The 18,589-nt window shown below is 39.3% G+C and overlaps 1 protein-coding gene across 1 annotated transcript; it reads left to right on the top strand.

Annotated features, from left to right (window-relative positions):
* Window positions 1–7,373: 7,373 nt before the first annotated feature.
* Window positions 7,374–7,961, top strand: LOC142431095 (methyl-CpG-binding domain protein 3-like 1). Its single transcript, XM_075536127.1, has one exon. It carries the CDS (start codon window positions 7,374–7,376, stop codon window positions 7,959–7,961), a length of 588 nt encoding a protein of 195 aa, XP_075392242.1.
* Window positions 7,962–18,589: the final 10,628 nt, after the last annotated feature.

Consider the following 18,589-nt stretch of genomic DNA (forward strand, 5'->3'; position numbering starts at 1 on the left):
GTTTTCGCATATATTTCATGACAAAGAATGTGTGAGCCTGAAAAATAAACTACCACATATTCACAGCCAAACTGTAAGTAACTAATTCATCTCCTGATATGTCTTGAATTGAAAAGAAATCTTGTTGTTTGGTGCTTTAGTGTGATAAAAACGAGGCTTTCTTCTCTGATAAATGGTTACACTCACAGAAACCCACAGGGGAAACTCTGCTCTGTCCTATAAGGTCTCTATGGCTCAGAATTCTCTAGATGGCAGTGAGTTAGTTGCTTTGGGATCAGTGCCTACTCCGAGCAACCCTGTGTATGGCAGAACAAATAAGACTAACTGGTGCTGTACCATCCTCATTTTTGTTGCCATATTGGGGCTCATTTCATAGCCACTGCTTCAGTCCATCTCCTTAAGGAGCTCTCTCTCTTTTTCACCCCCAGACACTCTGTTTTCCCAAGCATGAAGTCCTTTTCCAAAAGACAGGTCCCTCATGAGAACTGGTCCAAAGTACACGAGATGAAGTCTTACCATCCTCACAGATCCGTTGGCGTGTAATAATTGAAATTTAAATTTACTAGTTCTGACACTGCATGGTTATTGCTCACTGGGACAAGTGTGTTCTTGTGATGTTTTCTCAATTCACACTCAAGATTGTATTTTTGCTCTCATGAATTCACTTTTACTTTTTTTCAACTAATTTCAATGTCAGGGGCCACCTGTGGTACAGACCATTCCCTGCTAATAAGCAGGTTTCAGATGAAGCATTCTAGCATTCCCATTCTTCTCAAAGGTATCCAGAATGTGTTTTCACCTACACAGTGAAATGCACTTTCATAGTCAATGAGCACAAGTAAACACCTTCTTGTATTCTCTGCCTACAGCCAAGATTCATTTTATATCTGCAATAACAATCCCTATCCCATGTCCTCTTCTGAATCCAGCCTGAACCTCTGATGGCTCCCTGTTAATGTACTGCTACATCTGATGGCGAAGAAACGTCTGCAAAATTTTACTTGCGTGGATTAACCATGATATTGTTCTATAATTTCTGTATTCTGTTAAGTTACCTTTCTCTGGAATGGATATGATTCTCTTAATCAGTTAGCCAAGTGGTTGTCCACAAATTTCCTGATGTAGGGCAGTGAGTGCTCCCAGTTTCATAAACTGGTTGGAACATTTCAGTTGATATTCCATCAATTCCTGGAAAAATGGTCTTTGCCTAATGCTCTCAGTATAGCTTGGACTTACTTCAGTACTCTTGGTTCTTGCTTATATGCTTCCTCTTGAAATGGTTGAATGTCCACCAACGATTTTTGGTACAGTATTCTGTATTCTTTCCATCTTCTTTGGATACCCCCTGCATCATTCAATATTCTGTCCATATAATCTTCAAGTATTGCAACTGGGTGTTTGAATTTTTTCTTGAGCTCTTTTAGTTTCAGACAGCTGAGCATGTTCTTCCTTTTGGATTTTTTAACTCTTGGCCTTTGCACATTTCATTATAATGTTTTCCTTGTCTTTTTGACTGCCTTCTGACATTTTCTGTTCAACTCTTTGATCTCATCATTTTTCCATTTTCCTTAGCTAGCCTATGAGTCTGTGATTAAGATAAAGTTACAGAGTCTTTTCTTTTTTTTAGCGAGTTTTTTCCAGTCACTTTACTAGTGGCTCGTATAACTTTTATCACAATCCATACACACATCCATTATTTCAAGCACATATGTATATTTGTTGCCCTAATCATTTTCAAAACATTTGCTTCTGCTTGCACCTCTGACATCAGCTCCTATTTTCCCTCCTTCCTCCCTTCACCCCTGGAAATTTGATAATTTATAAATTATTGTTTTGTCATGGATCACACCGTCCGACGTCTCCCTTCATCCTCTCAAAGTCTTTTCTAACATCCGCTTTGAACTTCTCTTTCTTACTTTTTAATGATCTTTTGTTTTCATGAATGATGTCTTGATGTCCTACCTCAGCTCATCAGGTTGGCTGTCATTAGTGTTTAATGCGTCATATATGTGTTTTTTCCCAAATATCTTCTTAGCATAGCTTCAAGTTTGGATTGTGGCACTCATGGACTTGTATCCATTCTCTTCTACTTCAAACTGATCTTACATGTGAGCAATCGATAGCCTGTTCCACAGCCAGCCCCTCACATGGTTTTAGCTGCTGATATTCACTGCTTCTCCATCTCTTCCCAAAGATGCAATCAATTTATCTCTTTATATTCCATCTGGAGAAGGCCACATGTACAGTCACCATTTGTTTTGCTCAAAAAGAGTCATTGCAATGAAGATGTCCTTGGTCTTACAAAATTCTATCAAGAGATGTCCAGGTTCATTTATATTATGAAGACCAGATTTTCAACTCCTATTCCTGTTTGTTTTCAACCTTTGCATTCCAATTACCAAGGTTTGTCAATGCATCCTGATTGCATCTTTAATCATTTTCATACTGAATAATTGTTAGAATTCTGTAATTTTTGTACCACTAGCTTTTGTGGTTAGTGCATTCATTGGAATAATAATTGCATTGATGGCATTTCCATGTATGTAGATAAACATCCAATCACCGACAGCATTGTGCTTCAAGGTAGATCTTGAAATGTCCTCTTTGTTGATGAATGCAAAACCACTCCTCATGAGGATGTCTTTCCTGGTGTGCCATATAATTTTCTGCTTAATAAAGTCAATAACAGTTTATTTAAGCTTATTAACACCTATGGCATCAATCTTTTTTCATCTCATTTGCTTTTTGTCCAAGAAATCCATACCATTTATCTTGGATCTGACATAGCTAGCATAATAAACCAAATTATTTTATGATTTAAAATCTGCAATACCATTCCATTGTAGCTCATTTATGCCTAGTACATTGTTTTTTACACATTCTCTTTCATTTTTGATGCCTTCCAATTTCCTAGGTTTGAGAGAGAGGATCTCTTGTTTCATTTCTGTTTTAGATCCCTGCAGCTGCTAAAAATGCCCCCATCCATTCCTCCCGGGAATGAACTCCAGATATCTGAGTTTAGGGTATTAGTGCTATAAATATTTCCTGTTCCACTGTTAAAATGAACTGCTAGATAAGGCATCAGTCTTGAGAAAAGATAGACATGTAAAAAATATAGTTTGTATTCTCATATAGGAAGAGCATAATCTTAATTTTATTTATCAATTTTGCAAGCAGTTTCATTGGCATATAATTCACATTTCATACAATTAAAAGGCCAATCATATTAGGAATAGCTACAGCCACCACCACAAGCAGCCCCAGAACATTTTCTTCTTTCATGCACTCATTTGTGTTGTCTCCCCATCTCCCCGTCCCACCTTCCCTAAAACACCCCGAGGACACCATTAACCCAGTTGTTGTTTCTAAAGAATTATTTCTCCCAGATTTCATATTCGGAAAAAAATACAAAAGAAAACAAAAACACAGCTACAATAACTCAGTGAAAGTGAGAAAACCCTAAATTGACAAGAAATCAGAAAATGTTAAAACTAGAACAAACAATATGGGTCAAAAGGGAGATAAAATGATAAGGCATTAAATTTTAACCTAGCTGTCTCTGCAATAATCCACTTTCCAATGCACTCTGACTGATACCAAGGCTACTCACAGCCCTGCCTATGGTCAGAGGTAATTCAGCAGAGGGTTAATACACATGTGTTGAAATATAGAAAAAACATTATATACTGACTCCTTGACTGTATAAGAAAAAACAGGGCAGCTTTAAAAGATTATATTGCTGACCACTATGAATTTATGCTGATTCTCACCCTGTACCTGTGATTAGCATCTTTAGCTGGCTGGTGATTAGGCCCTTGATTCTGTTTCAGATTCCTACTATATACATGCCAAGTTCCAATTATTTATAGACATTTGCAGCTGTTTCTTCACATTGTGACTTGTACTCCATCAGAAAACGAAGTCCTGAAGGCTTGACTCCATCCATATCATCATGGTTGAATCTACTTTAAGAAAAGCAGTTCTTCCACAGCCATGTTTTGAGAGTCATCCAATCTGGAGGCCTCATCGTCTGGCGCTATCACTGGCAATGTCATTCATAAGGTTTCCTGGGTCTGATTCCTCAGAAGTGGATTGCCTATTCCTTCTTCTTAGTCTGGACACTCTACTGAACTTGTCCCCTTTGAGTGACCTGCTGGGATTTGACATACCAGTGGCATTGCTTTCAGCATCACAGCAACAAGCAAGCCCCTGCAGCTTGACAAACTGACAACATGGTGGCCATAAAGAGTTAAGGCCTGATGAGCCAATTGCATCTATTCTCCATGGTTGCTGTGAGGTTAAAATTCAACTCAATGGCAATGGAGGAAACATCAACCTGTGATTTTTTATCATCCAATCTGAAGAATATACTTCTATGATTGAAAACCACTAATTAGTTCCTGAAATCAATCACTGTCAACCTCCTTACTTAACTAATAGAAGTCTATTCTACACCCTAACCCATCCTCCTTGTGACCTCAATCAAGGACTAACCAATCAAATGTCTATCATATAAATTCTTTCTACCCTAGACTCCATAGGTCCTTTTCAGAAGCACTTCCAGTGGAGTAAATCAATTTCCATTTATATATGATGTTGCCTTCATTCAAATGAAAACCTCTTTCCCTTCTTGCCCCTACATCTCTTAATCTACCTTCATGTGTAGAGTGAGTTCTTTCTCACTGCAATATTCCAAACATACATAAAAATTCGTCCAGCTAAATATCGTGTCAGATATGTAAGGAAAAGCTCCTATTGGATCTAGTGACAATAGGACCATTTTGACCTTATGAAGGAAGCATCCACAGAGTGATGAAGCCAGAGAGAAATTTGGAGTGGTCTTAGAAACTGGTTAAAGGTGAGCAGATAAGGGAATGGTAAACATGACCTTTCCTCAGTGGTTCACAGCTGAAAGGAAGGAATAGAAAGGGCAGTGATTTGGGCAGGGGAGAGGGCTGTGGGGAGTCCCAGTAGAGATTTTGGAGTAGATAGGAGATATTGGAATGTATTTTAATGTTGAAGGAATAAATCACAAAAAAGATTGATGTCATGGGGTTGAATGATAGCCGGAGTTGATGAAGAAGGAAAAGATGAGGCTCAAATCATTGGAGGATAAAAGAAATCCCTCTGATCTATTTAAAGGAAATATGGACACCTATCAAAAGTATTTGCTGCTTTGACAATCATATAATAAAAGTTAAATCTAGTACTTATCAATTTCTAACTGAAATGTCAGGTAAAAAGCATGAAATAATATATAAATGAGTGATAAAATAGTTGATAAAAATCGAAAACATCAAGAAATGGATAGAGACAAAAAAAATAAAATGAAAACCCAAACAAAACAAAATAAACACCCTCAAAACCAAAAGCAACTCCCACACAAGAAGAAACAAATGCTATTCGTTCGGTTTGCTATACCCAAAGAATCAGATATCATCACTTACGTTTGAAGGACTCAGTGCTAGTCAGGGAAGTGAGAAAGCTATAAATTAGAAATGGGAAGATTTCAGGTATGCCCTAATGTAGATTAGTGATTGGCATGGGAAAGATGGAAGCAGGTCAACTGTAAGCAGTGCATTTTATGTGATCATTTAAGAGGGTGCTGTATTGATGTCTCCCTGGTTAATCTTATATTGTAAGGATAGATTAAAATTAATAAAGCTGTCAACTATCAAACCTTGGCCATTTTGGGTCCATTGTTCCTGGTATTTTTTCATAGTTCCTTGGATGGTTAGCTTTAGTGTCTTAACATCCTAGACTTGTTACTACAGATAGGGGGCCAGAGTTGACATGTATTGGCTGATGTCTATTTGGTCTTTTTTTTTCTCAAGTAAATATTCCAACAACAACAAAAAATTAAAGTAAAATTTCCAGACAGAAGAAGTGGTTCCTAGTTAATTCTGATGCTGATTTTTTGTATTTATGTTAATACCAAATGATTATATTGTGTTTTTTCTTCAGTGGTTATCACTGGACTTTTAGTAGCCCTAACATAATAAGGAAATGGAATCTTCCAGCTTTGAAGTTCTATAAGGCAGATGTCACCTGAAATGCAGTCATTTTACTCTGGAGAAGACAGCCAAGAACTCACTCCAAGGGACAGGAAACAATAAAAATTAGAGGGTGTACGCCAGTGAGGAGAATAACATTAAAACAAACTGTCCCATTTCAAAGTAGAATACATAGAGATAGGCATCCTTTTCTTTGGAACGTGCATGTTGAGGATCCATGTGTAGATGTTATCCGTTAGCTCTGGTTTCATTATAACCCTGGAAACAACTGTGGGCCAGGAGCAAGCAAACAGCAAGAAGGTTCTTTAAAGCTCAGGCCAGTTTCAGGATTTGTTTGTTGATTAACCCCCGGTCAGCTGTTAGTCACTCACAGGTAGATAAGGGAAAACTGGGAGTTATCTGGCCCTTTGATGTGACACCCACATCCAACCTGTTTGTCTCTGAGTAATTTATAAACGTTCCATAGAGACTGCATTAAGTGAAGCACTTTAAGCTAGCTGCATTTAGAACGTGGGGTGGGAATGGGGTTATAACTATATTAAGTAAAGTAAATTAGGTTATATAAATATGATTATATTTAAGGAATTTGGGGGAATTCTAAGGAAATGATTAAGATCATAGACTATGATATCCACGACGGATAGATACAGGAGAGAAGGAAGAAAGTGAGGAGAGCAGAGTCTTGTGTCGCCTTTGACCTTCAAGAACAGTTCTCTCTTATGTCAATGAATAGGGCTTTGGGGGTAAGGTTTTTTTTTTTTACTTATTTATGATTATAAGGTGAGTGAAAACATGGGATAAATATTCAGGTTGCAAAGGGTAGGGCAGTCTATAATTTCACTATTTAATAGGTAGGCTCTAAAGGAGCAGTGAAAACCAGGTAGGTGGTAAATGGGTTCACCCAATGACTAGTAGAATAGCAAGGATGCATGACAGGATTTGGGAGTTAGATCAAGACTAAGGAATTTGTGTTCAGGGATGCCATTACCAGGACTTGTGCAGGTGAGCATCACAAGGACAAAAAAAAAAAAGGAAATCATGTTTATTTTAAAATAATTTGATTGGCATATACTTCCTATGTTGTACACTTTAATCGTTCCATCATGTTTGAGCAGGGGGCATTAATCAAGATGGAGTCAGAGCAATGATCTGGAGAAGCCCTAGAACATGGATGTTGAGGTTCTCTTCTTGGCTTAATTGCTAGATCACTTGACGGTGTCCCAGGATCTCGGTTGTGTTTGTCCTTAAGAGAGAGGAAGGATGAGTGCCTACGGAGGCCAATAAAATTGTTCCCAAAAGTATACATTTCATTTACATTTTAACCCAATTTTGCCACTTATAGGATGAGTGGAAAAAAGGATGAAGGTGAAAACTTCACAGAGGAGGCAACGGGCTTGTGTAACACAAGCCGAGCCAACATCTGGTTTATTAAACATCTCAATCCCTTTGAGGATGTCCACTTACATATCCAAGAGACCAGTCACTAAAATTACTTCCCATCCTGGCAATGAAGTCAGGTGCCATCAGTGGGAGGAGAACTTGGAAAAGCCTCAGCAGGTTTGGTGGCAGAAGAGACTCCAGGCACTCCAGGTCTACAGCAGTGCAGGGGAACTTTTAAGTACTTTAGATCTTGCCAAAGCGCTGAAAAAAATTGAACCTAGTTCTACAGTTGATTCCCAGCTCTCGGATTTTGCTTGTGATCTGCACTCTGTCTCCGTAACTACTCCTAGCCCATCTTCAGATTTGGCAAGGATGACCCCAGGATCCAGTTTTGATATCTCACAGCTCCTCTGCAAACCATTTCTGGTAACCGATGAAGACATTAGGAAACAGGAAAGAAAAGTGAAGATGTCAAGGGAGAGATTGGCAGTAGCACTGATTGCAGACAGGCTTGCTAGTGCAGCAGAGAAAGTAAGGGGCAAAGAAGGATTTTCTGAAAAATATTAAGACAACATAGTACAATCGAAGTGTAGATTGGTACTTCATCAGTATTTTCGGGGTATCCACAATGTTTTAATTTGTTTTTTAGCTTTGATCTCTCAAAAATTAGAAATATACCATCACTCTTTGTCTCAATTTCTTAGTGGCCATTGTTAGGTGCCATTGAGTCCATTCTGACCCACAGCGACGCTAGGCACAACAGAAGGAAACACTGCCCGGTGCTGCGACATCCTCACAATTGTTCCACAGTTGTGAACACAATGTCAATCCAGCTCCTTCATTGCCTTCCTCATTTTCATTACCTCTCGACTTCACCAAACATGATGTCCTTCTGCAGGGACTGATCTCTCCTGACAACATGTGCAAAGTATGTGAGACAAAATCTGGCTGTCCTTGCTTCTAAGGAGCCTTGCTTCTCTGGCCTTACTTCTTCCAAGACGTAGACGTTTGTCCTTTCAGCAGTTCCTGTCCTTCTCCAGCAGCACCATTCAGATGCATCATTTCTCCTTCAGTCTTTTTATTCAATGTCCGCTTTTCACATACAGATGCAGAAACTGAAAGGACCATGGTTTGGGTCAGACAAAGCTTAGTCCTCAAAGTAGCATCCTTGCTTTTCCATACTCTAAAGAGGTCGCGTGCCACGTATCTATTAAACGCTGCTTCCACAAGCATGGGTTGAGGGTCCAAGCAAGAAAAAAACCTTTGACCACTTCAACTTTTTCTCCATTTATCGGGATGCTACTTATTGGTCCAGCTGTGAGGATTTGGGTCTTCTTTACATTGAGTTGTCATCCTTCCTGAAGCCTGCAATATTTGATCCTCATCAGCTTCAAGTTGTCCTCACTTTCAGCAAGTAAAATGCGTTGTTATATATCACAAGTTGTTAATAAGCCTTCCTCTACTCCTGATGCCACATTCTTCGTCATATGAACCGGTTTCTCTGATGATTTGCTCAGCATACAGAGTGGCTAAGGATGAAGAGAGGCTACAACCTGGATGCACATCACTCCTGATTTTAAATCATACAGCATTCCCTTGATTTGTTCTCACAACTGCCTCGACCTATCTATGTACAATTTTACGTGAGAACAATGAAGTCTTCTGAAATTCCCATTCCTCACAAGGTTATCCATAGTTTGTTATGAACACAGTCAAATGTCTTGGCATAGTCAATACAACACAAGAAACGTCTTCCTGGTATTCTCTGTTTTGAGCCAAGATTCATCAGACATTAGCAGTGATAGCCCTTATTCCACATCCTCCTCTGAATCCGGCCTGAACCTCTGAACCTGTCAATGTACTGCTGCAACTTCAGCAGAATTTTGCTTGGATCTGATATCAATGATATTATTCTATAATTTGAGCATTGTTTTGGGTCACCTTACTATGGATTGGTTACAAATATCATTTTCAGTCCATTGGCCAAGTAGCAATCTTCCAAATTTCCTGGCTTAGGTGAGTACCTGCTTCTAGCGCTTCATCTGCTTGTTGAAACATTTCAATTGGTATTCCATCGATTCCTGGAACCTTGTTTCCACGAATACTTTCAATGCATCTTGAAATTCTTACTTCAGCACCACTGGTTCTTGCCCACATGCTACCGCGTGGGCTGGTGGAACATGGTGACGTTCTTTTTGGGGCAGTGCTCTGCTCTTTCCATCATCTTGGGGTGCTTCCTGCATTGCATGTTGTGAACGATGCCTGGAATCTTTGAAGATTGCCCCTCGAGGCTTGCATCTTTTCCCTGAGCTCTTTCACTTGAAGATATGCTCAGCATGTTCTTCTTTGTGATATCTTTAACTGTAGGCTTTTTCACGGTTCATTATAATATTGGTGTTTTTCTTCTCGAGTAGCCCTTTGAAGTTTTCTGTCCCCCTCTTTGACTTCATCATGTCTTCCACTTTCTGCAGCTACTCTGTGGTTGAAAGCAAGTTTCATACTCTCTTTTGCCTTGTCCACAGCCTTGGCAGTGCCAGTAGTTGCAAGGATGATGTTCTGAGCATCATTGCTACACTGCACCCTGACTGGCTCACCTCCTCCCCGTGACCCTGCTTGTTTTAGGACATGCCTTTTAAGACCCCAGATGCTATTCTTTCTGATAGTTAGGTACCATCTAGTTTCTTCATCATTCTTTCCTATAGCACCCATATCTTCAGTGATCTCTTCATGAGTTGAGTATCGAGGTTTAAAAAAGGTCATCCATGGTCTTCTGGGTGGCAGTGATGGTGTAGATTATGGTCATGAGTCCTTCAACATTGCCAAAGTTGTCATGAATGGCCTTGGCCGGGGGGCGAAGCAGTTAGGGTGCAAGAGGCATTGCTGATAATCTTGACAGAGTTGTCATACTTCCCGTGATTCACGCCCATCACAAACATAGGGGCATTGGCAGGAAGAGCAGAGATTGTCACCCTTTTGGCACCACCCTTTAAGTGAGCCGCAGCCTTCTCTGTGGTTGTGAAGACACCAGTGGACTCTACGACATACTCAGGATCAGCTTCACGACATTTGATGTTGAGGGGATCTCACTCCTGTAAGATGGAGATGGACTTCCCATTGATGATAAGCTTCCTGTTCTCAACCTTGATGGTGCCATTGAACTTGCAAATAGTGGAATCATCCTGGAACATGCATACCACGTAGTTCAGGTCAATAAAGGGGTCATTGATGGCAACAATGTCTATTTTTCAAGAGTTGAAAATAGCCCTGGTAATCAGACGCTTAATGTGGCCAAATCTGTTTACTCCGACCTTCACCAGGATGTTGCTGGGACATCATGGGAAAGGGAACATGAAGCTGCTTGTCACACAAGGAGTTGCAGAGAGCTCAATCCTTGATCTTCTTCAGCAAGTGCTTCAAGTACGCCAACTATTGACGGTTGTTAATAAGCCTTCTTCAAATCCTGATGCCACATTCTTCTTCATATGATCCACCTTTTCTGATTATTTAGTCAGCATACAGATTGAGTAAGCGTGATGAAAGAATACAACCCTCTCCTATACTTTTCCTGTTTTCAAACCAGGAAGTATTCCCTTGTTCTGTCCACACAACTGCCGATTAAGCAATGTACAGGTTCTGCATGAGTCCAATTAAGTGTTCTGGACTTGCCAATTTTCTCAAGGTTATCCATAGTTTGCTTTGATCCACACTATCAAGTGCCTTTGCAGAGTCAATAAAACACAAGTAAACACCTTTCTCATATTCTGCGCTTTGAGTCCAGATCCATCTGACATCAGCAATGATATTCCTTGTTCTATATACTTTCCTGAATCAAGCCTGAACCTCTCTCAGCTCCCAGTCAATGTACTGGGCAAGCCTTTGTTGGATGATCTTCAGCAAAATTGTACTTGCATGTAATATCAATGATATTGTTCTATAATTTGAGCACCCTGTTGGGTCACTTTTCTTTGAAATGGGTATAAATATGGATCTCTTCCAGTCAGTTTACCAAGCAGCTGTCTTTCAAACTTCCTGGAATAAATGAGTGTTCCCAGTGCTTCATTACCTTGGGGAAACATTTCAACATCAATTCCTGGAGTCTTGATTTTGGATAATGCTCTCAGTGCCGGTGGAACTTCTTCATTCAGTTCTATTGGTTCTTACTCGTGCTACCTCCTGAAATGGCAGGATGTTGACTAGTTCTTTTTGCTACAGTGTTTGTGTATTCCTTCCATTTCCTGTGGATGCCTCTTGTATTATTCAGTGTTCTACTCACAGAATCTTTCAAGATTGCAAATCTAGACTTGATTTTTTTCCTTTAGTTCCTTCCATTTAGGATATTCTTGTTCTTCCTTTTTGATTTTCTAACTCTAGGTCGATGCACATTTCATTATCGTATTTGACTTTGTCTTCTTGAGCCGCTCTTTGAAATTTCTATTCATCTCTTTGAGTTCATATCATTTCTTCCATTTGCTTTATGATTAAGATCAAGTTTCAGAGTTTCTTCTGACACCCACTTTGATCTTTTCTCTTTCCTGTAGTTTTAATGACCTTTTGCTTTCTTCATGAAATAAGGTCTTAATGTCCTCCCACAGTTCATCAGGTCTTCTGTCATTAGTGTTCAATGAGTCATACCTTTTGTTGAGGTAGTCTCAAAATTCTTGTGAGATCTATGGAAGGTCTTACTTTGTCTTTCATGGACTTATTTTAATTTTATTCATCTTGAACCTGAACTTACATATGAGCAATTGACTGTGTGTTCCACAGTCATCCCCTGACCTGGTTTTAGCTCCTGACAGAGAGCTTCTCTATCATCTCTTCCCACAGATGTAGTCAATTTGGTTTTTGCAATTTCCATCTTAAGAAGCCCTTGTGTACAGTTGCCATTTGTGTTGTTGACAAAAAGTATTTGCTATGAATAAATTGTTGGTTTGAAAAATTCTATCATGCACCTCGTGATCACACAGGCTGGTGTGTTCTTCCATGTGGGCTTTGAGGCTTCTGAGCTAGATAGTCGCTTGTTTACCCTCAAGCTTTTAAGACCCCAGACGCTATATCTTTTGATAGCCAGGCAACATCAACTTTCTTCACCGCATTTGCTTATGCACCCGCTTTGTTTTCAGCAGTTGTGTCGGGAAGGTCAGCATCATAGAATGTCAGTTTAATAGAAGAAAGTATTCTTGCATTGAAGGAGTACTTGAGTAGAGGCCCAATGTCCTTCTGCTACCTTAATACTAAACCTATAAATATAGGCACATAGATCTATTTCCTCATCCTCATATATAAATGTATTTGCATATGTACATGTCTTTATCTAGACCTCTATAAATGTCCTTTGTCTCCCAGATCTTTCCTCTATTTCCCTTGACTTTCTCCTGTCCAACTATCATGCTTAGTCCCCACCAGGGTTTCAGCAATTCCTCTTGGTTACATTACCCTTGATCATGCCTTATGAGTGCATTGGAAAGAGGGAAACAATTACAAGGATCTATATGTGACCTCCTCCCTGGGGGACGGACAATAGAAAAGTGGGCAAAGGGACACATTGGACAGGGTAAGATATGACAAAATAATAATTTATAAATTATCAAGGACTCATGAGGGAGGAGGTAGCAAAGAGGGAAGAGAAAAATGAGAAGCTAATGCCAGGGCCTTAAGTGGAGAGCAAATGTTTTGAGAATGATGAGGGAAATGAATGTACAGATGTGCTTTACACAATTGATGTATGTATGGATTTTAATAAGAGTTGTATGAGCCCCTAATAAAACGATTTTTAAAGTACAATAAATAGAAGTGAAATAAAATGAAACAAAGCTATACGAGCCTCCAATAAAATGATTTATTAAAATTAAAGATAAAATAAAGTTAAAAATGAAGAGTTGTATATATAAAAACAAGAAAGAAAAATTCTATCATGCATTTTCCAGGTCAGTTTCTATCACCCAGTCCATATTTTCTAACTACTATTCCTTCTTCTTTGTTTCCAACTTTTGCATTGCAGTCACCAATAATTATCAATGAATCTTGATTGCATTTTCAATCAATCTTAGACTGAAAATATTGATAGGATTCTTTATTTCTTCATCAGTAGATTTTGTTGTTGGTACATAAATTTCAATAATAGTTGTATTGGTTGGATTTCTTTTTAGGCAGATATGTATAATCCTATCACAGAAAGCATTATGCTTCAAGATAGATCTTGAATGTCCTTTTAGTGATGAATGCATACACTTGGAAGTGTTTCCTGTGCTTCATCAGCTTATGGAAACTATTTCATCTGTCTTCCGTTAGTTCCCGGAGCCTTGTTTTGGGCTAATTGCATTCAGTGCAACACGCAGTTCTTTCTTCAGAGCCATTAGTTCTTGATTACATATGACATTTTTAAATGATTGAGTGTTGACTGGTTCTTTTTGTACATAGCATTGGGTAAAATGGTCACACAAGAAGAGCTGCTCCATCTCCTGCTGGTCTCCTGTCTTTGCTGTCACTCAGCATCTCCACTGTCTTCCGTTTCATGGCACATTCGCTTCCGGGCCTGGTGGTCCTGATTTGGAACTGTACTCTGTGTATCCTTTCTGGTTTTTTTTTTATGTTTCCTTCATTCAATATTGTGCCCAAATTATTTTTCAATATTGCAACTGGAGGCTTGGCTTTTGTCTTTGGTTCTTTCCGTTTAAGGTATGCTGCTCGAGTTCTTTTCTTTAGACTTTCTGCCCCTGGACCTTAGCAAATTTCACTAAATATTTTACTTTGTTTTTTTTCATGCTGTCCTCTGAAATTTTCTAGTTAGCACTTTGACTTCATCATTCCTTCCATTTGCCTCGGCTACTCTTTGATTAAGAGCAAGTTTTAGACTCTTCTAACATCCACTTTGTTTTCTTCTTTCCTTTCTTTTTTGTAGCAGTCTTATTGACATATGTGTTAGTCTGTGTACTTTAGAGAAGCAAATCCATATTAACTCATGTATGAGATAGTTTTTATATATAGGTTAAGTGTGCATCAAGAAAACATCCCAATGCTGCCCAAACCCACAAGTCCAACATAAACCCATTAACGCATATGTCCAACACAAATCCACAAAGTCCTCCTCTGTCTCACAAAGCAAACACAATGATTCCGATTGCAGGAGGAAAGCCAAGTCAGTGAATGTGTAAACATCTCAGCACTGGCAGGGGTCTCCACACAGGTGCTCCAGCACCCAGGGCTGCATCAGGGTAGGTCCATGTGGCTTCTCCTTGGGGATGCCTTGCAGGAAGTCATCCTTGCAAGCTAAAGCAGGGAATTGCTAAGGCAGCTGCACCCTGGTGCGACCATCACAAAGCAAGAGACCTGAGAACTTGAAAGGCAAGACTCATGGAGCCACTTATTCCCCCCCACCCCTTCAATTAATCCCACATGTATTTATTGGCCAGGTTGGCACAATAAACTAACTCAATCCACTCCTTGCCAACCTGGCACCCATACAACATATAATTTGAATATCATATAAGTCAATTATATTGAAAAGCATTGTACAATCATCACTGCAATCAGGTTTAGACCATTTTCTTCCTTCTTGTATTCATATAATGAATTCCCCTTTCTTCCCCAACTCCAACCTCCTCTACCACATTCCCAAGGAACCATTAATCTGGTTACTGTCTCTACAGATTCATCTATCCTGGATTTCACATATAGCAAAACATTTAAAAAGAAATAAACAAAATCTAACAACAACATGCAGATAAAAACATCAATAAAAAGGAGAGCAGAAAATATTGAAAACTAGTACAAATTTAAATGGATCATAGGAAGATCAAATGATAGGGTGCTAAATTTTAACCTAATTGCACCTGTCTTTTTAATGACCTTTTGCTTTCTTCATGTATAACGTTCTTGATATCAACCCACAGCTCAGCCAGTCTTCTGTCATTAGTGTTCAACATGACAAATTTGTTCTTGAGATGTCCTCAAAATTCAGGTGGGATAGACTCAAGATCATATTTTGCCCTTGTGGATTTGTTTTAAATTTCTTCAACTCCAACGTGAACTTACGTATGAGCAACTGATAGTCGGTTCCAGAGTTAGCCCCTCGCCTGGTTTTATTTGCTGATTCTGAGCTTCCTAAAGATGTAGTTAATTTGATGTCTATATTCCATCTGGTGAATTCCACATGTACAGTCACACCTTTTCTTTTTGACAAAAAACATTTGCAATGAAGACGTCGTTGGTCTTTCAAAATTCTACTATGTGATCTCCAGATTAATTTCAGTCACCAAGTGTGAGGTAGCAGCCTCCACAATCGAATGGATCCAAGGGGTGGTCATGTAATTGAGGGGTAAAATTAAAGAGAAATCAGACAAGATAAGGTATGCGATTGCTCACCTCCCAGACAACCATGACCTCAGCAGCCAGGTCCTAGCAGAGAGAGCGAGAATATATTTCTAATTACACCTTATATACACTTAGGAGGCATGCAAACATCCCTAATTACAGGTAACCCCATCAGTAACAAGAAGGAGTTGTACAATAGGATACGTACAACAGGAAGGGGACAAGCTATGGGTGTACGTGCAATAGAAAGGGGAGACACTAGGTGTATACATGTGACAAACTGGGCGGACTCTAGATGCAAGATACCAACCTAACCTTGGTCTTCCTTGAATTGGCTTGGCTTTATCTTTGGGCTCTCCTTCAGGGGAACAATTCACTATCCTTCTTAGCAGGGAGTGGGCCCTACTTAGGGTGGGACAGACTATAGAGTCTGATTTCTCTAGATGGTTGATAACCCTCAGGGAGATAGCCTTTAAGCAGTTGACCTCCAAGTTCATAGTCAATTGACCATGTATAGCAAGCAGTGTCTTAGGTTTGGCATATAATATGGGGACAACCTGAGGAAAAACCTTTCTATTTCCTACAACCAAGGCCACATTATCCAACTGCCATTCCTTCCTCTTTGTTTCCAACATTTGTATTCCAACTGCCAATCATTTCAGTGAATCTTGATTACATGTTTGATCAACTTCAAACTAAAATTTTTGTAGAATTCTTGTTGGTAGCTGAGTTCCCACATAGTAACCCACAATGATGTTAACTAACACTGTGTAATCAACACAATAATGGGGTCTGCTATCAACAACCACAGCCCTAATGCAGTTTCCTCTGGGACGTTTCCTATATCCTGTAGAAGTATCCTGCTTGCTTCTTGCTAGTTTGGATTTCAAATCTGGTTCATTGACTTCTGGTTCTTTGAACGTGAGCCAATGGCCTGTTTTTTTACCTGTCAACCTGGGAACCATCAGGTACACCCTACCACCTGACCTGCTGACTTTGGATGCATTGTATTCTGCAGATAAAAGTCGGACCTGCTTGACTTGGATTTATCAGCCTCTGCACCCACCAGTCTAGTCCATCTAACTGTCTCGTGGTTCCTGGACTCTTGCGGCTACACATTTCAGGAGACACCTCCAACTTCACATCTGACCAACTAACTTGATCTACACTGCTTCTACAATTGTGTAATTCAATTTCTGTGAAGCTTGATAGGAAATCCAGTAAATATAACTACCATTCAAAACCACAAATACTAGTGAGGAAGAAATTTAAGAAGTCTACCAACCACTTCAGTTGGAAATGGATCAAATGTGCAATGAAGATACATAAATAATTATTGACAATTGAAATAAAAAATTGAAAACAAAGAAGAAGGAATATTAATGGATTAGTATGGACTTGCTGATAGAAACAAAGCTAGAGAAAATGTGGGGGGAAAAACAAGATGGTGCCTGGCTATCAGAACAAATAGAGTCTGCAGTCATAAAGGCTAATGTTAAAACAAGCAGCCATCTAAGTGAGGGGTCAACTAGTCCACATGCAAGAAGCCCACCAGCTTGTGTGATCCAAGGATTATAAATAATACAATTCAAATAAAAGGAAGTAATTGTATCAGAGTTTAAATTGTGAAATCCTGGTTTGCAGAAGATCCGTTTATAGGATCTACAAATAGATTAAGCTTCTAGTGTGATTTTCCTGTGACCATAGTTTTGGGAATGAATAGCCTGGTTACAAAAAGAGATGATTTTTTAAAAAGATGATTATGGTAGATTAAAGTGTATCGTTTGATTTGCATGGTTGAAACAGAACATCTGATTTGATCTCCTTTTTGACTTAGCTAAAAGTATTAGGAGTTTAAAAGGGGGTTGGGTGGGGGGAGGAAATACATGTAGATGGAGCCTCTGGTGTGTTCCTTATGAACATTGACCAGGCATATGACTAGCTTTGTTAGGTCCCAGAATTCTTTGGAAAGGGGATTATGAAAGCTATAACAAGGTTAAAAATTAACACCTTATCACTTGATCTCCTTTTTGACCCATTTTAAAGTTGCTATAGTTTTTAATGTTTTCTTTCCAAATTGAGGGTTTTCTTTGTTTTGTCATTTTTTGTTCACTTTTTTTTACTGTTTTGTATTTTTGAATGTTTATGGGTATATGTAGGAGTTTGGTAGGCAGGGTTGGGGGAAAACGGGGAGTTAACACAAAAAATGGTCTAAAATTGATGTTTTAATGATTGTACAATACTTCTTGATATGCCAGAACTACTGAATTGTATGATATTTGGATTTTTGTTGTGAGGTGCCATTGAGTCAGCTCAGACCCATTGTGACCCTTTGCACAACAGAGCGAAACAGTGCCCCGTCCTGCGCCATCCTCACACTGGTTCCTGTGACTGAGACCACTGATGCAGCCATGGTGTCAGTCCATCTCATTTAGGGCTTTCCTCTTTATTGACCCCCTTCCATTTTAGCAAACATGATGTCCTCTTGAGACTAGTCTCTCCTGAGTCTATGTCCAAAGTATGCAAGACCAAGTCTTGCCATCTTTGCCTGTAAGGAGCACTCTGGCCTTACTTCCTCCAATACAGATAGGTTTGTCCTTTTAGCAGCGCATGGTACTTTCACTATTCTTCCCCAGAACCACAATTCAAATACATCGATTCTTCTATGATCCTCCTCATTCAATGTCTTGAACTTACAATTGATGGTCTGTTACAGTCAGTCCATTGTCTGGCTTTAGCTATTCGTATTGTGCTTCTCTACTTTTATTCCCACAGATGTAGGCAACTTGATTCCTGTGTATTCCACCTGGAGAAGTCCATGTCTATAGTTGCTATATATATATGGCATAAAAGTTCCCTTTTATGTTGCTAAAATTGTATTTGCT

The sequence above is a fragment of the Tenrec ecaudatus genome, chromosome 1 (genome assembly GCF_050624435.1).
Source record: "Tenrec ecaudatus isolate mTenEca1 chromosome 1, mTenEca1.hap1, whole genome shotgun sequence".
NCBI classification, from domain to species: domain Eukaryota; kingdom Metazoa; phylum Chordata; class Mammalia; order Afrosoricida; family Tenrecidae; genus Tenrec; species Tenrec ecaudatus.